Here is a 22,690-nt window from a genome sequence, read left to right as displayed (position 1 = left end):
GCGCGCGCTACCTGAAGGCGGCCGCGAGCCCCAGCGCCTGCGGGAAGGCGGTGGCCCAGCCGGGCGCCTCGGCGTCGCCGCGCAGACACTCCGTGTTCCAGTTGTAGGGCCCGATGCCCAGGCGTGGGATGGGCGGCGCGGGGCCGTTGCCCAGGGCACCCCCCCTGGCCGCCTGCAGCACCATCTCGCCGGGGCTCAGGCGGCCCATGAGGTCGTCGAGGCGGCGCTGCCAGGGCAGCGCGGGGTCCAGGAAGGGGAAGGGGAAGGGGCCGGCGGCGCCCGGCAGGGCGCAGCCCAGCGCGGCGCCCAGCAGCAGCGCCCAGCCCGGCCCCGCCATGCCGCGGCGCGGGGAGGAGCGCGGCCGCGCAGCCCCACGCAGCTCCCGCCGCAGAGCCGCTCTCCGGCCCCTCGGGAAGCCTCGGCGGCGGGAAAGGCGCAGGGAGCAGCGCCCGGCCCCAGCACGGCACGGCCGGCCCCGCCGCACGCGGGGAGCACGAGCCCGGCACCAGGAAGAGCAACAGGGCCTGCCCGGGCAGGACTGGTGTCATGCGCACTCCGCGTGTGCTGTGTGAATCCCGGCTCGTGTTCCCTCCAGGAAACAGGCTGCAGCAGGGATCGGCCGCTTCCCTGCAGGGGACAGCAGGGAAGCTCGGCGGAGGCCGCTCGCGTCTGCAGAGCGCGCTCGAGTCGCGCCGGCGCTCGCTGGGAGAAGGGCATCGGTGCCCGCCCGGCTGCGCCGCGGGACGGGGCAGCCCTGGGGCCGCCGGGCCCTGGGACAGCCCCGCAGCCGCCGCGCTCCCGCAAAAAATTCCCCCCAAAAACGAGGCAGCGGAACTGCTGGTCACTGGCGGTTCGGGGGGGTTGGGGTATGTGAGCGACAAGCGCGGTGTTTTGGGGTGCAAAAGGTGCGGATTTATTGATTTTTGATGAGCAGGCCCTTTCTCTAGCCCTTTCTGTGAGAACTATGGTAAAACTTGGGCTCGGACCGGATGGGACTGGCTGGACAAGATCAGATGGGATCAGACCGGATGGGACTGGATTGAACCAGATCGTATCAGACCGGATCAGATAGGACTGGACTGGTTCGGATTGGACCAGATCTGATGGGATCGGACTGGATTGGATAGGACCGGACTGGATTGGACCAGATCTGATGGGATCAGACCGGATAGGATTGGACCAGATCAGATCAGACCAGATCGGATAGGATCGGGCTGGACCGGACCGGACCGGACCGGATCGGACCGGACCGGACCGGACCGGACTGCATCGGACGGGATCCGGTCCCGCCGCTAGGCGGCGCGCACGCGCGCTGAAGCGCCGCATCCCCCGCGCAGCATTCTGGGAGCCGTAGGCGGCCGCGCCCCGCTGCATGCCGGGTAATGTAGGCGCTCGCCGTCACGTGGCACAGCTGTCAGCCCGCTCCCCCGCCCTCCGGGGCGGGTGCCGCGGCGGGCCGCGCGCTGCCTTGTGGGGCGCGTAGTCCGGCGGCAGGAGGCGCCGGCGGCGGCGGGCGGCGCGCGGACTACAAATCCCGTCGCACCGCGCGCGTGGCGCTGGGCGCTTCGGCGGGGCCGTGCCGGGGCGGGCGACGCAGCGGGCCGGGCAGGATGTCGCGCCAGGCCGGGCGCAGCACCGAGAGCAAGAAAATGGTAACGGCGGCGCCGCCCGGGCCCCAGCGGCAGGCCGCGGCGCCCGCTCCGCGGCGGGGAGGCGGCCGGGCCCTGCCGCGCACCGGCAGGCCGAGCACGAGCGGGGCAAACGCCGCCCTCCTGGCGCACAGGCACGAGCCCCGGGGCTGAGGAGCGCAGGGCTCGCGCTGGCTCAGACCAAGGAAAACACTTCGTTTTCGGTGCAGCGTCGGTACTGAGATTGTGAATTAAAAATAGCGCTTTCCCAACTCTGTGGCGATTTCTGCGCGGAGGGGCCCGCAGTAGCACCCGGGACGTGGCAGCGCGTCCAGCCGGACAGCAGCCCCGGGCAGCCCCTGCCCCGCCAACCCACCCCCTGCTAGCGCGGATAACGAGCTGCTCTTACCTCATTAGCTCCAGGCATTCCCGTGCCTGCCACGGGGCCATGTAGCCTGGAGACTGTGTCCTGAGCCCCAGTGCAAAAATACACCTGACGGGAAGGCTTTCGGTGCTTTAGTTCCAGTAGGCTGGCTGAGGATGAAGGTTTGGCTTACAGAAGTGGATTTTGATCTTTTCTCTGTTAAAACAACTCAAGGGTCCCCACGCAGCAGCTCGCAGGCGGCAGCTGTGGTCGCACGCAGGCCGGTGACGGTGGGTGGAAGCTTGGTGTGGGGAAGGACAGCGTCGTGGGCTGGCAGCGCCTGCGTCTTCTCCCTCCATTCACCCCCTGCTCTCCAGCTGCCAAGCACTGTCTTTGCTAAAATTACTAAAATTCCTTAAATCCTTAAAAACAGCATAGCCTTTGCTGCGTGTCTTAAATTCTCTGCCAAATGTTGGCCTCTGCTAGTTGAGTTTGTGGAGACTTCCACCTTGTCCTTCTAAGCAATCTAAATTTAGCCCATCTTTTCATGATGAGAGTGGAATCGGAAGTACTAAGCATAAAGAACGTGTGTCCATTATTTAGATCTAAAATTAACCCAAACCGGCCAGGAGCCTGACTGGTTCTTCTCATGGGACTGAGACCTTTTGGAAGCACCTCTGTGTTGACCCCAGGAATTACAATGCCAAGATGGAATTCCGTGCATCTTCTGACAAACCTGATTCCTGTTTGTTGAATGTGGCACTTTGGGAGTGATTCTTTGTGCTGTTTGCCTTGGCTTTGTGCAAGCTTGTTCCAAATGAAGTGTCATTGGTGTTGTCACTTAACCCTGGTGTTGTCTCTTTTCCCTTCCTTTCTGCCTGCCTGCTGCTTTCATTCTCTAGTATTGGTATATCTATGCATCTCATGGTAGGTGATAGGCGTTTAATCCGAGATTAGACTTTCTGTTATGTTTCTAGTTGCTAAAACTGAAAGCAGAAGTGAAAAACTGCGTTAAAATGGCTTATTTTGAGGCACCAGGTTTCTGCTCCCCCATTCCAGGCCAGCTGAAGCAGCACTGGACACAGACGCCGTAATGCTCCTTTTTTTCTTTATTCTTTTTTATTCCAGCTTGTACTAAATTGCTTTTGCCTCTGTCTAGAACTCGGAGCTCTTCACACTGACATACGGAGCCCTGGTCACCCAGCTGTGCAAGGACTACGAGAATGACGAGGACGTCAACAAGCAGCTTGACAAGATGTGAGTAGACCTGCTGCCTTCGAGGTGCCTTGAGGTGAAAACTGGCAAACTGCCTTTTATTTAATGGTGATATTTCCCAGAATTCTTGCTTTTCCCTCTTATCTTTCTGTGTAAATGTTGATTGCCTCCCTAAAGCAGCTCAGTTCTCATTCATTGCTTGGCAGGGGTTACAACATAGGCGTTCGGCTCATAGAAGACTTTCTGGCCCGCTCCAATGTGGGAAGATGCCACGATTTCCGGGAAACTGCGGATGTTATTGCCAAGGTGAGTGTCCAAGCCCAGCTTTGCTAGGCTCGTAGTGCTGGTTACGTTTGAGTGGCAGCTTGAACCTCATCTGGAGTTCCTCCTGTGTCCACAATTTTGATTCCGGAGGTGTCTGTGGACATCTTTCCTTGAGGAGGACCTTCCATATTAGTTGCTTTTGCTTCTAGTAAAAGAGTATTTGGGGGAGGAAAAGAGATTTTGAGGAGTTAAAAAAAAAAAAAAAAAAAAAAAAGAGAGAATTAGGCCTGTGACTTTTACTGACTGGTGGAAATTAGGAGAAAGGAGTGGTGTTTGCAAAAGCTTTGGCTTTTTTTTTTTTCTTGACAAAGAGCAAAGTAATACTGTGACTTCATGGGTCACGTTTCTGTCCATACTCTGTTTAACATAACAGATAGCATTTAAAATGTACTTGGGCATCACTCCAAGCATCACCAACTGGAGTCCAGGAGGAGATGAATTCTCCCTGATTTTGGAGAACAACCCCTTGGTGGACTTCGTCGAGCTCCCCGACAACCACTCGACTCTCATCTATTCCAACCTGCTGTGCGGGGTGCTGCGGGGAGCCCTGGAGATGGTAAGCCACCAACCGCCTTTGGTTGCGACCAAGAGGCCACAGAAATCTTGATTGTTAAGTGCATTTAAGTGCTCTGTGTGTGTGACTAGTGGGTTCGTTTCAGAATTGCAATACACAGCGAGGAAGGAGCACAAGTGGAGGGTGCTGTGTGGCTGTTAGTGCCTTGCTGCAGCTCCCAGCCCCTGTAGCCTTGTCAGTCTTGTTTAGCTGGACTTTCTGAGGAATATGCACAGAGCCCCAGGACACGCAGCCCTGAGCGATGGGGTTAGCTGGAGGCACGTTGTCTGGGCGGGAAGCCCACCGTGCCATCGGTAACGTGTGGAGGAGATGTGATCTTGAAAGCTAGTGAGGGCTTCTCTGGAGCTCCGCATCGCTTGGCACGTCCCCCGGGTGGGTCATGAGCAGGGGGCTTCTCGCCATGGAGTGACAGCTCTGTCCTCTTCCACTCTAGGTCCAGATGGCTGTGGATGTCAAATTCGTGCAAGACACCCTGAAAGGAGACAGCGTCACAGAAATAAGAATGAAGTTCATCAGGCGGATTGAAGACAATCTCCCAGCTGGTGAAGAGTGAATTGCAACCCGGTCTCGCCTTGGGGCTGGAGGGGACCAGCTGGCTGTTGGCTTTCATCGCAGATCTGTAGGGAAATAGTGTCCCTGTACATTGAGTGACTCACTGACTGTTCAAGACCGTTATATTCTTCTAGTCTTACTTCCATCTTCCGTAGAAGACAAGTGTTTGGTTGCTGTTTATTTCACAGGTTCCTTCTGAAGCTTTTTCATAAGGTGATGGCCTTTCAGGTCCTCCCCCGGAGACTCTTCCTGTGCTGTTTCTAATTGTGAGATTTGGTTCTGCTCAAACGCTAAAAAAGTTTCAGTCGGTTCAAATCTGAATCCAGGTTTGATCACCAGAATTGGAGACACGTATGAGTGCCCACTGAGTTTGTTAAATGCCATTAAAAAAAGAGGTTGCTCAAATGAACTCTGACATAAGCGCATGTTATTTCTGTAGACCAAACTGGCTTCCTGTAATTGATTCTGAAGATACTGGTACAGTGCAATGCTGAGCCTAAGGGCTGATTTAGCAGAGCTGTTTCCATGCTTGGCTGCTCCTCTCGGGGCAGTGGCAGGAGGTCTCTGCTGCCTGGGCGCATCTGAGTCGGAAAAAGTCCCAAAGAATTCACCCTGCTTTAGGCCAGCCCGGGGCTGCATTGGGGCGAATGCTGTCCCTTGTCCTCAGGGGGCTTAGGCTGAGGCCATGACCGGGCTCCTCAGTCTAAGCCCATTTCCCTAGGGCGGTTTTGAGGAGGTTGCGAAGGGCTGGAGCCCTCGTTAGCGAGCGCAGCTGGGGCTCTCAGGCCGGGCACGGGCGCAGGGCCGGGTCTCCTGGTTGGCGTAGGGCTCCTTACGACCCTGCAGCCCCCTGCGCTGCCCTCCCCGCGGCGGCGGGCGCCGGTCCAAGGCAAACGCTGCTGCCAAAGGCCGGGTCTCGAGCGCGTTCCCGCCGCAGAGCAGGAGAGCCGGGAGGAGCCCCGTGGGCGCAGAGCCCGCGCCGGCCTCCTGCTCACAGCCACGGAGAGCTCCGGCGGGGCAAGCCCGGCCTTGGAGCCCCCGGGGCGTTTTGCAGCCCTGGGCATTGCAGGTCTCCGGGGCCCGGAGGGAGGGATGGTTTGGGGACCCGCACGGAGGCGATGACAGCGTGGGACGGAGCCAGGCGGGTGTCCGGGAGCGGGGCCAGCGCGGAGCAGCCGGAGGGGCCGCGGGGCCGGCAGAGGGTGTTGAGAGCTCGGCCAGCGCCGGCTCCTCACGGGAGGGTGTCCCGGGGTGCCCCGGGGTGCCAGCGGTGCCGCCCCGCGCGGCTGCCCCCGCCACCCACGGTCCCGTCCCAGCCAGGCAGCTGCGAGAACCCAGTGAGAACCAGGGCTCCCCAGCGGGAACCAGGGCTGAACGGGGCAAGAACGGCCCTAGGGAGCCTTGAAATGCGCCCAGCGTCTCCGGACACCGCTCCGGGCAGCCGCGGTGCCGGGGGCGCCAGGGCCGGCCCCGCTCGCGGCTCTGCACCGTGTCCCGCCAGCGTCGCGGCCAGGACGGAGCTTTGCGCAGCGGGGCCTGTGCGGGGCAGTGCCGGGGACGCGGGGACGCGCACGCTCCTGCTCCCGCTCCTGTTCCCATTCCCGCTCCTGTTCCCGCGAGCTCCAAAACCCGCAGCAATTCTCTGGGGCGGCTGGGTCAAAACCAGCCCAGACCCTCTGGAAGAACAAAAAGCAAAAATTGCATTAAGAAAATTAAAACTGTCTACTACCAAGTAGCTCATTGTAGACGAGGGAGAATATGCAAAAAGCTCCGTTTGAAACCTACTAAATATTACCATGTGCTGTTTATAGGAAACAAATGGGGAAAGGCATGCTGCCTCAATAAAAGGCTGAGCATGGCTGGGGTTGGACTGCAGCCTTTCCCCGGCTCTAGGTTATTGAATACCCTCCCCTTTCATGTAGTGCCAGGCCTGACCCCTGGACACATACCACGGAGGGGAAAGTCGACTTGTGGGAATAATAGACATTCCTGACGAACAATTTAACCTGGCAGGAAAAGAGGCAACTTTCGGCTTTTCATGTCTCCGCGCGCGATTGAAGACGACAGGAGCGACGCGGCGGGGAGAGCGGCGGGGAGCGGCGGGGCGTCCCGCGCGCGGGCCCGGCAGCGCCCGCTCCCCGGCAGCGCCCGGCCCCGCGCGGCGGCGGCGCCGGGTCCCGCTCCGGCGGGAGGCGCTTCCGGAGCCGTGTCCTCACGGCAGGGGCCACGGCCGCAGCTTTCAGCCAGATGTGCCGCTCCGCTCCGCGCGCCGGCACCGCCAACAGGCGGAAAAACACACGGGGGAAACGGCGCGGTTGGCGCCGCGGTGCCCGGCGCCGCGGGCAGCCCCGTCCCCCCGGGGGGCAGGGAGCCGCCGTCCCGTCCGCGAGCCCCCCGCGCCCTCCCGGCCGCAGGGCAGCGCCAACAGGCGCCCGTGCAGCAGCCCCGTCCCGCGGGGACTCCTTCCTCCCGCTCGGTGTCTCCGGCAGGATTTGTTGCCCGCTCTGACCTCCCCGCCCAGGCTCCCGAGCATTTCAGAGCACACCGGGCACCGCGTGGTGTCCCGTGGGGAATGGAGCTGCCCCGGGAAGGTCAGCCTGGCTCCTGCGCATGGATCTCCTGCGGCGCAGGCGGCTTCATCCCGGCACCCGTTTGATGCTCGTGCAAAAATTCCCTTGAAAAACCACGCGGCTTTTGCACAAGACATGCTGATGCGAATCCAATCGGGAAGTGGCAATGGTTCTTCTAAAAAAAAGGCTCCCTTGGCTCTGCAAGCCAGGAATGCTCCCGCTCGTGCTTCCAGGCTTGGGTTGCGGTTCCCGTCCTGCTTTCCGCTGTGCAGAAACGTCGCTGCCGGCGGCTGGGCCGGTCCGGCGCCGCAGGAGCCCGGGTTACATCCACAGCCACTTGGCCGCTCCGCAGCAGAGCCTCCCGCAGCGGTCACCGTCCCCGCGCGAGCCACTCCGGGCACCCAGGGCTCCCGGGCCCTTCGCACCGGGATCCTTCCTTGCTGCTTTCCAGCTCTTCCTGCTCTTCTGGCTTTTCTCCTCGGAGCAAAAGCAAAAGGGCAGCAGGAGGTTTCCAAGTCCACTCCTTCCGCGCGGCTGCAGGCTCAGCCAGCCCCGCTCCCCCTTAGCTCAGTTCTTCGCTGTTCGACACAAAACCCTCACACCGACTGGGATATTGGGAAACACAACTGCAACCTCAGCGAACCCCTTTTCCAGCCTCACGCGAAGCCAAACCCGTCCCTGGCCGCCTCCCCGCTCGCTGCCCTGGCAGGTTCGCCGCTCTCCTTCCTCCCGGGCAGCCGAATCCCGGGAATTAAACCCAGGACTGCTCCTGTTGCAGGGGTGCACAGGGCAGTGCCCATTGCAAGCAGTGACCTGCACGGAGCAGCTTCCCTCGTCCCTCCGTCCCCTCCAGGTGTGAACGGGAACGTCCAGGTCCACATTCCCGCTCCCCCCGGTGCCCGTTGGAGCACGGGAGCTGCTGGTGCGGAGCAGACTTGGCCCGCGCCGCTGCCGCCCTCCGCTGCCGGCTGGGGGCCAGGAAAAGAAGAGACAGACGTTTTGATGAGAAATGTTTGTTTTCTTTTAAAATAGCTTTAATTGTGGCTTCCTGGGGAGGCAGCATTGCAAGGGGCTGCGTCTCCGCGCACCGCAGCACATGGGCTCCTGCATTCCCGGCCCAGTTGCCCCTTCCCGCAGGAAGCAAAGCCCCCGATCCCGCCGGGATCTCCAGCTCCTCCACATGCCGAGCACAACCAGCCGGACCATAGGCGCTTGCGTAGGGGAAGCGCCTGCCAGAATGACATCTCTTTCCAGCAGGAAAATAGCGCGTTTGTTTTAATTAAAGCTAGAGCCGACAGTGAGAAGCTGCCAGGAGCAGGGCCGGTTCCATCCTGGGCCATGGCCTGGTGCCTCCGTCCCACGGCCAGGAATGTCCTTAGGGATGCAGGGGCTGCCGCTGCATTGTGCCCCAGCCCAGGGATCCCCACAGAGGCAGCAGGGCCTGCCCTGGCTCCTGCTCCTTCCCAGCATCCTGCAGCACCCGCATCCCTCAGCATCCCCCTGCACGGCTTCCTGCATCCTGCAGCATCCTCCTGCCCTGCTTCCTGCATCCCTCCGCATCCTGCAGCACCCGCATCCCTCAGCATCCCCCTACACGGCTTCCTGCATCCTGCAGCATCCCCCTGCACCGCTTCCTGCATCCCTGGGCATCTTGCAGCACCCGCATCCCTCAGCATCCCCCTGCGCCACTTCCCACATCCCTCAGCATCCTCCTGCGCTGTTTCCTGCATCCCTCCGCATCCTGCAGCACCCGCATCCCTCAGCATCCCTCCGCCTCCTGCCTTCCCCATCCCGCTGCCTCGGGCTCCAGCACCCCCGTGCCCACGGGGCGGCCGGTGCCCGGAGGCCGCCGGGGAGCAGAGCGTTAAGCGGGCGGCCGGGCGGAGGCTCCGAGGCGCTGGAATGAGGAAGCCGGGAGCGGGTACCCCGTAGTGGAAAGCGCTTGGCAAGGGCGCTGGAAAAGGGAGGCGTCGGGCGGCGCGGCCGGCCGGGCTCGCTCCGCGCGCCGCCGCCGCCGAGCCTTCAAGCCTGCCATTGTTCTCCCCTAATTATTCCCACTCCGCGTCTTACACCCCATAACTCAGGGAAGCTGAGTAATGGAAGAAACAACAGCCGTTTTAATCTCTCAGCACCGGTGGTCTCCACCAGAAAAATGCTTTCAAGCAGGCTGCGGTCGCCGCTTCCCGGCTCCGTGGGCAGCGCAGGGGGAGGAGAGGCCTGGAATCCCCTCGGGGGTTAAGGAAAGTGGAGGGGAGGGGGCAGCGGGCAGGACTTGTCCGGGCACGGAGCAGGGATGGGAGGAGAGGTGCCGGGCGCATCCCAAAGGGCATCACTCTGCGTTTCCTTCTCCGTGTGGCTAAACCATGGAGAGGGGAGAGCCAGGTGCCGGGCTGGGGATAAAATCCTCCTTTTCCTTAATGAGACCTGGCTTTCCAAATCCCGACCCCTCCAGAAACGCTCTCGTTACCAGCAAAAGCTGTGTTGTTAGGCTGGTTGCTTTGGTGGTTCGTTTCCCCACCCAACCTGCAGCGTGGAGGCTCCTCCATCCGCGAGGGACGAAGCTGCTGCAAGCGGAAACCCTGTGGGCCACAAGCAGCCCAGGATCCTTCTTTTTGCACCTTCACGTGCAACAAAAATACAAGGAGAACCTGCAGCAGGGTCGGCAAGGAGGACAGGGCAGCGGCCAGCAGGACGCAGCGGGAGATGCAGCAGCGCGTGCAGGGGCCGGAGCCTCCCTGCCTTGGTGCCTCCCTCCTCCAGCTCCAGTTTGCAACCCCGGCTTTCTGCAGACATGGCAGCTAACTCGTAACAATCAATCAGAACCAATTTCCCTCCTGTTTGACATTTCCGTGCTAGTAAAGTCAGGGCCAAGCAAAGAAACGGCTCGTGGAGCTGAGCAGCCGCTGGCTGCGCAGGGGACCCGGCAATGGGGCTTGCCCCGGGGCAGAGCAGAGCAGACGCTCCCAGGACCCGGTACTTTGCGCCACGTCTAAGCGGCTCGTTTTTAGCTTTCCTAGAGTGTGCAGCGGGCAGCCAGCTCGGGCAATGCTCAGCTACAGAGGGTGCCCTGGATCCTGAGCCCTGGCTGTGACTCCAGGGCAGGGGCTCCGGGAGAGGCTCCCGGGATGCGGCTGCCGGCACCAGCCTGTCCTGGATCTGCAGGAGGGACCAGGAGGGAACAGGGAGCGCCCTTGGTCCAGCAGCGCCGCATCCCCACGGCCCCGCGGAGCATCCCGGGCTGCCCGGCCCCACAGCCGCCCCACACAGGCGCACGGGACCCACGGCGGTCACGGCTGCAGCGGGGCGCGAGCCGCCGCTGTGTGGTCCGCAGCCATCTGGAGGCACTTACAGCAATACTGCAGCAACTGCAGAAAGATCAAAAATCATCAGGCCAACCTTGAATCCCATTGCATTTTTTGCATTTTTGAGGACGTGCAGTTAAAACCTGCCCGCGGGGAGTGGACGTTGCAGGGGCGCCCTGGGAACACTCGGCTTGGGCCCGATGGGCTCCGTCTGGAGCAGGGGCCGCGGGACCCTGGCGGCACTGCAGGGTCAGGGGTCTCCGGCAGCGGCAGGAGCAGCCTCTGCTCCTGCTCGAGGGACACATTGATCCCAGGGGACCCCAGCCCCAGCCTGCCGGGCTCGCACGCCCCGGCTGGCCCCAGGCCGGGCGCTCCGCACGCTGCTCTTGCAGCAGACGAAGGCAGAGACCCTCCCCACACCGCAGCGCTCCGTGCAGAGGCTCCGTGTTGACCTCGGGCCGGGATGAAAGCGGAGCTCGGAGCGGCGGCGCTCGCGGCCCGCGCAGCGCAGGGCAGGGGCGGCACCGGGACCCCCGGCACCCGCAGGGGCTGCTGCCCACGGGGGGCTGCAGGACGGGGCGCGCGCGGCCCCGCGCACCGGGGGAACCTGCCATGGGGTGCCAGGAAGCCCCCGAGCAGCACACGGTCCCCAGGGCAGCCCCGCAGCGGCAGCCCCGGCCACGAGGACGTGGTGGCCTCAGCCCCGACCCTGCGGCTCCCGCAGGAAGAGCAGGAGGGGACCCAGCTCCTTCCATAGGTGCCTCTGCTCCCGCTCCCGGCGGTCGCGGCCAGCCGCAGCGTGGTGCCCGCGCGGTCCCCGCGCACCCCGGGGGTTAACGGGGTGCCCCGGCACCCGCTGGCGGGAGCAGGAATGCGGTGGCCGCCTCAATGCGGCCATTGTCCGGCCCGCCGCATTCCTCCGCACGCAGCCTCCTAGCAACGGGCATTCCCGGCGGGAGCGCGGCGCGGCCCGCAGAGCCCAGCGCGACGCTCCGAGCGGCACGCGGCCACCGGCTCCCGCGGCGCCGCCGCCTTGGGAATGCAGCGCGTGGGCTGCGCCGCGCGGGCGCCGCCGGGATGCCCGGGACGGGGCTGTGCCGGGAAGGGGCCCTGGCTGTTTTCCCGCTCGGTAACAAATGACTTCCGAGCGCCTCCGCGCCGCCCGGGCAGTGCCACATGCCAGGCTCCGCTCCCGGGCTCCGCCGTGGCACAGGCTGCAGGGAGGGTGATGGGAGCCACGGGCATCCCGCCGGGAACGGCCTGGGAATGCGACCCCGCCGCCCGGCACCACCACGGCCCCTCTTCCTTGGGCACCCGGAGCCACAGCGCTCCCTGGGCGCCCCTGGAGCTCTTCCGCAGCTCCCCGCGTGCCCACTCTGGCTGCAGCCGCTTCCTGTGTGGATGCTCCCCGTGATCCCAGCCACTTCCCGTGTGGATGCTCCCCATGATCCCAGCCACTTCCCATGCGGATGCTCCCCACGATCCCAGCCGCTTCCTGTGCGGATGCTCCCCGCAATCCCAGCCGGTCCTGCATCCCAGCAGCCGCCCGGGCGCCAGTGGGCACCCAGGGCCGGGCAGCGGTGCGTGCCGGGCACGTGGCCTGGGCCCCGCTCTGGGGACGCCGGTGGGAGCCGGTGCCACGAGCGCGTCCTGCCGCGCGCTCCCGCATGGCCCCGGGGCAGCGGCCGCTCTGCCCCACGGCAGCGGGGCCGCTCGGTGCCAGCCCCGCTGCGCCCCCAGGGCTGTGCCGGGATGGGGGCAGCCCGGCGGCGCGGGGAGCCTCGGAGACGGAAGGTGAGTGCAGATTTTCCATGCGAACGTACAGAGGAGGGGAGCGGGCTGCCAAAGTAAATACAACCCTTCCCTTCCCAAAAATGTCCTCCAGGAGCTGTAAAGGCTCCGGGAGCAGCAGCTCCGCTCAGCCCTGTCCCGCGGCACCGGCGCCAGCGTCTCGGCCGGCTCCCTGCAAAGCCACCGCGCTGGGAGCGCCGCTTCCACGACGGGCCCCGACGGAGCCCCCCGTGTCCGGGCCGAGCGGTGGCCCCGCAAGGGGCTGCGCGGGCGCCGGGAACGCGGAGCCTCCCGGCCGGGCCGCCGGCCGCCCCGGGCTGCCCCCGGCCACGCGCTGCCGCCGGGCACCTTCGCTCTGCTCATCCCCCCGGCTCATCCAAGTGACTCTGGAAAATGGGATTTTGGCTCTTAAATCGTTCAGGGGCTTTTGAAAATTCAACTCTAAATACTTTCCGAAGTGCATTTGTATGAAGTAATTCTCTCCAACCTCCCACAGCGGTAGTCAGATTGCATTTAATCCATCACTGAATGTTCCCGAAGGCTGGGATCTGGCAGCGCGCTGCACACGGAGCCGCGGCCGCCGCGTGCCGCAGCCGCGGCCCCGCGGGAACCGGCCCCTGCGCTCCCGCCGCGGCAGGGCCGCCCGCGCCCGGGGGTCCAGCCCCTGGGGGGTTCGCACTGCCGAGTCCTGCATCCGTGTGCACCGGCACTGCGTCCCTGTGCGGGGTCACTGCGTCCCTGTGCGGGGTCACTGCGTCCCTGTGCGGGGTCACTGTGTCCCTCTGTGCAGTCACTGCATCCCTGTGCATGGTCACTGTGTCCCTGTGCACGGTCACTGCGTCCCTGTGCGGGGTCACTGCATCTTTGTGGGTAGTCACTGCATCTCTGTGCATGGTGACCGTGTGTGGGGGTCACTGCATCCCTGTGTGGTCACTGTATCCCCACGCATGGTCACTAGGTCCCTGTGCGGGGTCACTGCGTCCCCATGCAGGGGCACTGCATCCTTGTGTGGGGTCACTGCATCCCCATGCAGGGGCACTGCATCCCTGTGCATATTCACTGCATTGCCGTGCACATTCACTGCATCCCCGTGCATGGTCACTGCATCCCTGTGTGCGGTCACTGTGTCCCCATGTGGGGTCACTGCATCCCTGTGCCCGGTCACTGCATTCCCATACGGCCGGGTTCCCGGTGCATCCCCACGCGCCCCCACGACCTCGTGGGAGCTGGGGCCTCCCCTCCTGCACCCCCCGACTTCAGCACCTCCCAGGCCTAAGGGCTGCTGCTGGGCACGTGATTAACCCTCCCATGGAAACATGGAAGTGATCCTGCAGAGCGCGGGCTCATCCCATTGCATCCACAGCCCACAGAACTAAGTCGGGACTTTCCTCAGCCCTAGACTGAGCTATTTCTCCTCCTTCCCTCCAACTCATCCCGTGTAGAGCGCTAGGAGCGGCGGGATATGCATTGAGGAAGGGGCATCCCTGTGCCCAGCACCCCTGTGCCCAGCATCCCTGCGCCCGGCATCTGTAACCCAGCACCCCCATTCCGGGCAGCCGGGCACATCAGCATTCCCAGGAGCAGCCAGGCCCGCGGCGCTCCTGGCCGGAGCATTGAGGGCGGATTAGCGGCCTGGGGCCCCCCGGGTGTGGGGAGCACCCGAGGGGCTCCCGGGGCGGCCCCGCGCCGGGCCCGTTGCCCGGGCTACCTAATCCGCTGCTCCCACTCCGCCGGCGGCATGCCCGGTGCGGAGCCCCCCGGGCACGCGGCTCCCCGAGGGGCACTCGCCACTGCCGCCTAGGAAGCGCCACCCTTATATATTTATTTAGTGCCTCCCTCCTGCGCCTGCGAGAGCCACATCCCGGGGCTGGAACTGGCTCCAAAAAGGGAAAAAAAAAAAAGGGGGGGAGTAGGAAAAAAGCGAGCGAGTGAAGGAAGAAGCCGGAGCACAGCCCAGCTCGCGAGCGCCTTCCTCCTCCCGCCTCTCCCGCCGCCTCCCGCCCGCCTCCCGCCAAGGTGGGAGCCGGGAGCCCGCGGCCGCCGCGCGACTCCGGCGCCGCCGCCTGCTTCCCGGGAGCTCCAGGTGCGCCCGAGCTCCGGCCAAGGTAGGCTCCGCTCCCGCTCCCTCCACCTGGCGCCTCCCGCCCGCCGCGCTGCACCCCGCCACGGGAAACCTCCCTGCTTCCCTGATCACAAGACTCAGAAATTCCCAGGACTTTTCCCCAGGCAGAGGGAATATTGCAGAGACTCTCTCCAAACTCTCTCCAAACTTCTCTCCCCATGCGCTTCTCTTTATTCCTTTTCCCCTTTTTTCCCTCTCCTGCTTTCCCTCGACCCACTTCAGTCGCCTGCCTCCCCTCACGAGTTGCGTCCAAGGGCTTTGAGATGCTCCGACTCTTAATAAGAACCGAACGGGATGGGGACGGGGCGGCTTTGCAGCCCGGACCTTTCTTGCTGCTCCCGCAAAACGTGCTCGGGCGAGCTGGAATCACGCGGGAGCACCGGAGCATCCCCCGGAGCCGCGTGCTGCAGGGTTCGCACCCAGGGGGATGCAAGGTGCTGATTTTATTTGCCTTTTTTTAAGAGCCCTGCTGTTAATTGGCTCCGGAACCAGCAAGCCGCGGGCTCGGAGCATTCCCAGCGCGCCACGAGCGGTGCCCGCGCACCGGCCCCGGGCTAAGCAATAACCTCCCGCAGATATTTCTCATCCACGGGCAGCTTTGCTATAGGGAACATGTTTAATAAATCATAAGGCCGGCGAATTCCTGGGATTTTTATTGCTTCTGTAAAAATGCAGTTTTGATCTGTCTGCGCGGGACACTGGGAAACAAAGCGGCTCTTTCCAGCAGCGGGATCCCGCGGCACCGGGACGGGCGCTGCTGCCCGACTCCAGCCCCGCCGCCCTCTAAATTTTCCTCCTCATTCCCTTACTGGGGCAGAGGAAGAGGCAGAAACCAAACTGCTCGAAAACGGGGGGATTCCTACGGGAGGAACCGTCCGGCGGCGCTCGGGCAGCCGGCCCTGCTCAGCTCCTCGCGCCCAGGCGGGTTTCCCTGCTTGGAGAGGGATGTGTTTGCTCTCCCAGGGGCATTGCAATTCCCGAGTGCAGGCAGGAGCTTGCAGGGCTCTGGAAAAGGCCAAGTGCCACCCTTGGGACTCCCAATTACCACCTTTGGGAGCAGGTGACAGGCACCCGGTTCAGAAGCAGCTCTCGCCCCGTCTCCCCTTCCCGGTCCTGCCTCTGCTCTGGGCTCCAGCCGGGCTGGGACCGGGAGCACTCGGTCCTGCAGTGGTGCCTATAATATCCCCCTGGGAAGAAGGCCTCAGCCTTGTCCTCGCGGGCACTGGTTGGGGAGGAGCTGGGCGCTCTCCAGCTCCCGTGTCGGCCTCAGCCATGCAGCGGGGCCCGGGGAGGAGGAGGAGGACGGGCCGGGAGCTGCCTTCGGCCCTGCTCCGTCCCAGCAACGGCAGCTTGGCGGGCGCATCCAGCTCCCCGGCTTCCAGCGGTGTCCACAGGCTTTCCCTGGGGACGCTGCAAAGGGCTGGGATGGGGGTGTGCGTGCCCGGGAGCCCGGCAGCGCCGCTCGCGTGCGGCCCGTCTGCTGCAGGCCGGGACAGGCCGCCTGCAAAACGCATCAGGGCTCGCAGGGCGCCGCGCTCCGAGCGCCGCCGCCTTCCCGCCCCGCGGCACCGGCCGCAGCCCCGGCCGCGCGCGCGGAGGCAGCAGGAGGCTCGGGGTTGCACTTGTCCGCCCCGCGCTTCTGCTCCGGGTGCTGCCGCGGCCCCGGCTCTGCTGCCCCGCTCCCCACGGTTATCCCTCTCCCTGCTCCATCCCGCCAGGCCCCTCTGGCGGGGCCAGGGCTTGGCGAGACCCCCACGGGACGGAGGAAACCACCCGCGTTACCACCCGCTGCTCCGGGCACCAAGCGGGGAGAGGTCCTCCCAAAGCTGATGTCCTCCCAAACTTGGGCATTTTGCACCAAAGAGCCACAAAACAAGGCTCATTTCTTGCACGCAAGCAGCATGCAGCCAGGGATCTCCCTGGGATCGCCTTCCTCCTTATGGCAGGATTTGGCCCCGGGAGGTTCCTAAATCCCGCCGGGCCCCGCAAGGCTCGTGGTGCGCGCGGCGCCGCAGGCCGCCCCGTGCTCGCCGTTCCCCCGGCCGCGGGCTCTGGCCGGCGCTCAGAGCTGCCTTTTTTTGTCCCTCCGGAGGGTTTTATTTCGCTGCTGCCTTCCAAGTTCCCAGGGCTTTTAGTTTCTAAAGCAGGGTCTTAGAAAGAGCCCTGGCCTGATGAATGAGACGATATTGCCGGTATCGAGACGAGATCGCTGCCCGTCTTTATCCGCAGACAATGCAGTGCAGGGAGCAAACAAGGACACGGCTTTTCTTTGGAGGCCCATTAGGCGGACGGGAGGCTCCGCTCTGTGCGGCGCCGAAACCCAAGCCCCCGCGGCCGGACCACCGCGGCCCAGGCGGGACGTGCCCCCGTGCCGGCCGGGCAGCGCGGTGCGTGCAGCCCAGGGCCAAATCACCTGCTTTCCCCCTTCGTTACCAGCTCTGCAGTTCAGCCCAGGTTTGTTTTAAGAAGTTCCCGGAGGCTGAGAGCGCCTGGGAGTGATTTACGGTTTCCCACCAAAATCATGTGGTTTTGCCACAAAACTTGGAAGCTCTGACTGCATTTTTCCTTTCGAGACGTTGGCTCTGCTCCAAGCTCGGCTTCTCGGGGTGAGGGAGCGTGAATGCAGAGCGCGCAGCAGGGCACGGGGGGCTCGGCAGCACGGCGCAGGGGGGCACCGCTGCAGAGCCCCCCGCGGCTCAGGCTCTCCGTGTCCCTTCGCAAAGCAGACTCCGAATCAACATTCGCCACCCGTCACCTCTGCAAACTCATAAGCAGCTCGAAGGCGGCAGCTCGGAGCTAAATCTCCTGTGGCGGCCGCGGGGCCGCGGCGCCCGTGCCGGGTGCTGCCGTCTCCTCCGTGCCCGGCTCCCAGGCGCTCGGGATGCCCGCCGGGCCGGGGGTGAAATATGTGGGCCGCTGCCAGATAAGCGCATTTCCCCCCATCGCCATGCACGGCCAAGGGCTTTAGGAAGGTGTTTTGGTCTGTCCTGGGGTTGTGTAAGCCTCGTGGGCAGCAAGGGGGAAGCAGAGGCGGCTGCTGCTGCTCCGCATTGGCCGGTGCCGCCGCCGTCTGTGCCCCTCGCCCAGGAGCCCCCGCGGGCGCTGGGGGGCCCTGCAGCTCCAGCCACCCCGGCCTGCGGTGGGTGGCGCGCCCGGGCGCTCGTGGTGCGGGCAGATGGCACGGGGCGGGCATCACTGCACTGGTCTGGGCATCGTGGCACAGAACTGGGCATCACGGCACTGGTCTGGGTATCATGGCACAAGTTGGGCATCATTGCACTGATCTGGGCATCGTGGCACAGAACTGGGCATCACGGCACCGGTCTGGGTATCATGGCACAGGCTGGGCATCACTGCACTGATCTGGGCATCGTGGCACCGGTCTGGGCATCACGGCACCAGTCTGGACATCATGGACATCATGGACATCATGGTACTGGTGTGGGCCCTGGCCGCAGGGCCCGGCCGCGCCGATGCCTTCAATTTAGCTGCTTTTCCAGGCGGAGAGGAGAGGAGGAGAGCTGCCCTTGTGGGTGCCGGACGGCACGCGGGACGGGGAGGCGAGCGGCCGCTCGCGGGGCTCCAAGCCCGGCAGGGGCACCCGTTGCCGCTCGGCCCCTGCGCTGCCCCTTTCCATGAGCCACTCCCATGCAGGTGATCACTAAGGACCATGCAGGATCTTATTGCGGAGCATGAGCGACGAGCCGGGATGAGACCCCGGAGACGCTCCGAGCAGTTGTAAGCAGAGCCCTACAACGATTTTGTAATTATTTTATACCCTGCCCGGTATTTTCCTTTCCCCGGGGGAAGTGTGACACAGCGCAGAAGAGCTGGCCCGTGCCAAACCATAGCCAGGCAGTGCTTTTATGAAACGGCGGCTTCATAAGAATTAATTTCATTTAAAACATTCTTGGCGTTTTTCATAAAGCACAGCAAATCCGTGGCGCTTATTGCAGGAATGCAGCAAGAACGTGGCTGGGTAGACAGTGAATTATCCCCGAGCTCTGAAAGCCGACGGCAGGGCCGGGCGGGGGGCTTCCGTGCAGCCGCGCGGGCCGCTGACCTCCCATCGCTCCGATACCCTCAGCAAGGGGGGCAGGCAGGGGGGCTGCGGGGTGCAAGGAGCACGGAACGGGCTCGGGGACACCGAGGACATTGCGGACACCGCGGCGTAGCTGCTCGCCTGCTGGGTTCTCCGTGGAGGATCCACGGAGATCCATGGAGAGGGTTTTCATGGCCCCGTGGGACACGTCCAGCCCTATCCACAGCTCTCCCATGCACCACAGAAGGGGGATCCCAGAGATCTCTTTGCATCCCTATTTCCACAGGGACCAACTCTGGCTGCACCCAGCGGCTGCACAAACTCCTTGCAATGGAGCCTAACGACCCCAAAACTCCCCTCAGAGTTGCCCCGTCCTGGCATCACGTCCCTGCCAGGGGCAGCTCTGCCTCCCCGCACGGCTCCGCACGGGCGCCTGGCGCGGGCAGAGGTTGCGGGATTCCGCCCACGGGAGCTGGGAAGCGGGAAAGGCGGAGGAGCCGCGTGTGGCTGCCCTGCTGCCTTGGCCGCGGCTGCTCCCGCTGCGTGTGCCGGCTGCCCCGGGAGGCGGGATGCCCGGAAATCTCCCGCTTTCACCTGGCCCCTGCCTGTTCCAAGGCCGCGTGAGTAAGAGGAAGATTAGAGGATTTAGCAGGTGTCAAGGCTCATCTTTCATGTCGAGGCCGGGACGTCAGCATCTCGGCCTTCCCGGCACTGCCCCGGGCTGCTCTTTTTCTCCTCATTTCTAGGTGGTGCTAATCTGCTGGGACTGTAGGCGGGATGTGGGATAAGGCCAGGGTGGCACCGCGGGCTGCAGCACCACTCCGACCCGGCTCGCGATCCCGGGACTGGGCCCATCCGGACAAGCCGGAGCCTCGGTGCTCCAAAGCTGTGGGTTGGGGACGCTGCCGGGCTCCCGCAGGGCGGCCGGGAGCAACCGGGATCCCGGAACGCTCCTGGAGCTCAGGAGACACATCCCAACTGCAGCTCGTGGACACGCAGGAGTGGAAGCCACGCTTGGGATGCAGCTGGTGCCAGGGCTGCACTCACCGTGCAGCAGCCTCCAGCGGGCAAGGCGAGGGCGAGGACGAGGACGAAGGCTCGGGGTGACACTGGGTACCAGTCCAAGGCACCAGGTTGAGCCCCTGCAGCTCTGGAATGGGCTGGGGAGAGCGCGTGGGGCTGAGCGTGCGGCTTATTTTGGTAGAATTGAACTTATTCTGAGAGATTGGGGCGCGCTGGGCACCTCCAGCTGGGAGCCCCTCGCCTCTTGTGGATTTGCCATCTCGGGTGACACAATCTGTTATTCCAAGGCCTCCCCAGCAGACGCAGCCCATTACCGCGATGGGCGCAGCCGGCGGGAGCTGCGGCTCGCGGAGCCTCCGTCCGCGCTCCCTCGCGCCCCAGCCGGGCTGAGCCCCGCAGCCGCCCCCCGAATTGCAGCCCGGGGAGCAGGGGCCGCGGCGGCGCCCCCCGGCCTGCCCGTGCTGACAGGGCATCTTAGCGGATTAGTGTGTGCTGGGAAAGCGAGTGTGACAGGCGGAAAGCGCAGGGCTGGTTTAATTCCCCGGCACACTCGTGTCCCAGGCGGCACGCGAACAATAAGGCGATTGTTCCCGTGCCGCCGGGGGCTGCTCCCGGGGCGCGGGGGGTCCCCCGGGCCAGGGGCCTCCCCCCGGGCTGCAGCTCCGCGGGACCTGGGGCTGCTCCCGTTCGGCCCGTGATCCCTGCCGAGTTTGGGCGCAGGCTCCGATCCCAGCTCCCGGTGCTCGAAGACATGGACTGTGTCCGGCTGCAGTGGCTTCCCGGAGCATCCCCGGCCCTCATGCCCTCGCTCCAGCCTCGGCCAAGGCTTGTCCTTGTCACGGGGCGCCGCAGCCAGAGCATCCTTGGCTGCTTGGCTTCACCTCCCGCCGTGCAGGGATGCTGCCGGCTCTGTTTGCATTGGCTCCGCCGGGCTTTTTCCTGCATGAGAGCCGCTTGTAGCTGGGCGACAGCCAGGGGGGCTGTAAATAAAAGCATCGGACACCTCTCTGGGTGGTGCCGAATATTCCCGAAATAGCCAAGGCGCAGGAGCAGCGAGTGACACCAGGGTGCCGGGCGGGCAGCGAGGGGACGGCGCCGGCCCCGTGGGCTCAGCCAAGCCCCCCGGCAGCGCCAGTCACCGCAGAGGCGCTCGCAGGAAAGAACCCGGCTTTATATCAACACAAACCTCCCCGTCCCGCTCCCAGGGCTGCCTGGCAGCACAACTTATTTTCACCGCAGGGCTGGCTGGCCTGGCAAGGGCCGGGCACGGGGGCATGGGACACTGGCCTTGTGCAAGGCTGGTTCTCTCTGCTGAAGGAGCCCTGCTTGCCAGCAAGACGTGGGGCCGGTCCGCGGCAGTGGCACGCGCGGGCATCCTCAGATGACTTCTCCTCCCCTAGGGAAAAGGCCGCTCCGGAGCGAGGGTTCACTCAGAGGAGCATCGTGTCCAGGAGACTCCGGGATGCAGTGCCCTGGTGTCAGCCCCGGGGAGCCCAAACGGGGGACGAGGGGAAGGGGCGCCCAGAAATCACTGCAACAAATGGAGCTGGGAAGGCATGTGTGCATGTGTGGTGCTCCAGAAAGCAGTGCTTTAATGCTCTTACTGTGAACAACGTGGAAAATGTTTGTGAGCTTGTGCCGGGAGGCGCCCTCGGAGCGAGCTCGCCACTGCCCGCACCAGGAAAGCTCCAGGCACCTGAGCAGGGATGAGCTCGGAGCATTCCCCGCACAGATAGGAGCACCAGGAAGGATCTGACACTTCTCCCATGGGGAAGAATGCGAGGGCATTGCCCGCCGTGCTCCCCCTTGGTCACACAGGGTGCTGCAGGGTGCAGGGCTGCACGACAGCACCCGCTGGTCCTGGGTTGAACACTGAATGTTTCCTTTCTATTATTCTTCATAGTTGCCCTCTAGAAAAGCAGGATTATTAGGTCGGTTTAATTTTTCCCTCCGTGTTTCATTGTCACATGCTGGGTCTTATTAATCCCCAGCAAGCGAGTGCCGCATCCGCAGGCAGAGCTTGCAGCACGGCGCGCTCCAGCCAGTGGCTCCAAATATTTGCCATTTCCTGGAGCGCGGCAACGTACAAAGACCTCCCTCCCGGGCCGGGTCGGCTCCCAGTTACATGGGTGTAAATCGGGTGTCTGGATGACACAAACGGCCTCAGGCTGCCGCTGGGCTCCTCCTGGCCCTGGGCTCTTCCTCTCCCGGTGCCGAGTGGCTGCTGTCTCTATAAAAACAAGCCGTGCGCGTGCTTTGCTGCTGGGAGTCATTCCCTCCGAGCACCTGTGCGGGGTTTCTGTGTTGGAGGGTATTCTGGTTTTGTGCCGTTGCCAGTTCCCATGGGCGCCGAGACGGGAGCCGCGCGGGTCGGGTTTCCTGGCGGCTCGCGGGACCTTGGGCCATTATGCAATGGGCCTTTCTGGGCAGCCTTCCTGCCAGCTGCACGATTGTGTAACAGAGAGACTCATGGGCTGCTGCCTCGGAGCACACAGAGGCTCTCAAGTGTGTCCCGAGTGGATGGATGTGCCCTGCTCGCGGATCCCGTGTGATTTCTGAAAGGCGGCGGCTCCGGAGCGGCCCCGGGAAGGCTGCGCCAGCAGCCCAGGCTGTGGGCAGTGCCCGGAGCGCCCCGGAGCGGGCGAGCACCAAGGGCCCCGCAGGGAAGCCCGGCACGGCCAGGGCTCCCCCAGCCTCGAGCGCCGGGCGGGAGTGGGGACAAGCGAGGGGACAGCGGGGGGCTGGCGCCGCCGCGTCCCCACCGCCACAGCGGCCTCGGCCCCGTGCGCTGTCCGGCTACAGGCGACCCTGCTTTGGCCATTACAGTAGGGCTTATCTCCCGTTACGCCTAAGCCGCCGAGCTTAAATAGCTCGCTGCCTTGTTTTCAAACCCATGTGTAGCTTAAACAAGGCGCTGCTCGTCCAGCTGCCGAAGGAGGTTGGAGGCCGAGCCTGGTGCCGCTGCCCGCCCGGAGCCGGCTCGGCGGCCGGGCTGTGCCGGGACACCGGCTCCGGTCCACAGCGCCGGGCCAGAGCAGCGCCCCGGCTTTGAGGAATGGCTCCCGAGCAGGAAGGTTTTGAGCAGGGACGCAGGAAGGTTTTTGCACGACACTGCCCCAAGGAAAAATCTGCATGAGAAATAGGAACTGAATGTTTTTCCAGCTTGAAGCCTGAACAAAGGTT

At 64.0% G+C, this 22,690-nt stretch overlaps 2 protein-coding genes across 3 annotated transcripts in view; one reads left to right on the top strand and one right to left on the bottom strand.

Moving 5' to 3' along the window:
• The window catches only part of LOC112950837 (xylan 1,4-beta-xylosidase-like), a gene marked incomplete at its 5' end in the record, with an annotated part of 3,421 nt that extends 3,120 nt beyond the window's left edge, over positions 1-301 (bottom strand). Inside the window, one exon of the mRNA XM_026043470.1 lies at positions 12-301. Within this exon, the coding sequence (XP_025899255.1) occupies positions 12-301 (290 nt within the window). The remainder of the gene's footprint in view (positions 1-11) is intronic.
• The window catches only part of TRAPPC3 (trafficking protein particle complex 3), a 10,179-nt gene extending 5,205 nt beyond the window's left edge, over positions 1-4,974 (top strand). The window contains exons 1-5 of one of the 2 annotated variants that reach the window (XM_026043425.1): positions 1,592-1,652; positions 3,152-3,249; positions 3,414-3,513; positions 3,905-4,087; positions 4,539-4,974. In XM_026043425.1, coding sequence (XP_025899210.1) covers positions 1,611-1,652; positions 3,152-3,249; positions 3,414-3,513; positions 3,905-4,087; positions 4,539-4,658 — 543 coding nt within the window. In that variant the 5' untranslated portion in view covers positions 1,592-1,610 and the 3' untranslated portion in view covers positions 4,659-4,974. Of the gene's footprint in view, positions 1-1,591; positions 1,653-3,151; positions 3,250-3,413; positions 3,514-3,904; positions 4,088-4,538 lie in introns of those variants that run through there. The other variant, XM_026043426.1, reaches the window with a different exon arrangement.
• The last annotated feature ends 17,716 nt before the right edge of the window (positions 4,975-22,690 follow it).

The sequence above is a fragment of the Nothoprocta perdicaria genome, unplaced genomic scaffold, assembly GCF_003342845.1.
Source record: "Nothoprocta perdicaria isolate Ctin4 unplaced genomic scaffold, notPer1 scaffold_33, whole genome shotgun sequence".
In the NCBI taxonomy this organism is placed as follows: domain Eukaryota; kingdom Metazoa; phylum Chordata; class Aves; order Tinamiformes; family Tinamidae; genus Nothoprocta; species Nothoprocta perdicaria.
The sequence above is the reverse complement of the archived record's forward strand: the minus strand, read 5'-3'. Positions and strand labels throughout refer to the sequence as shown.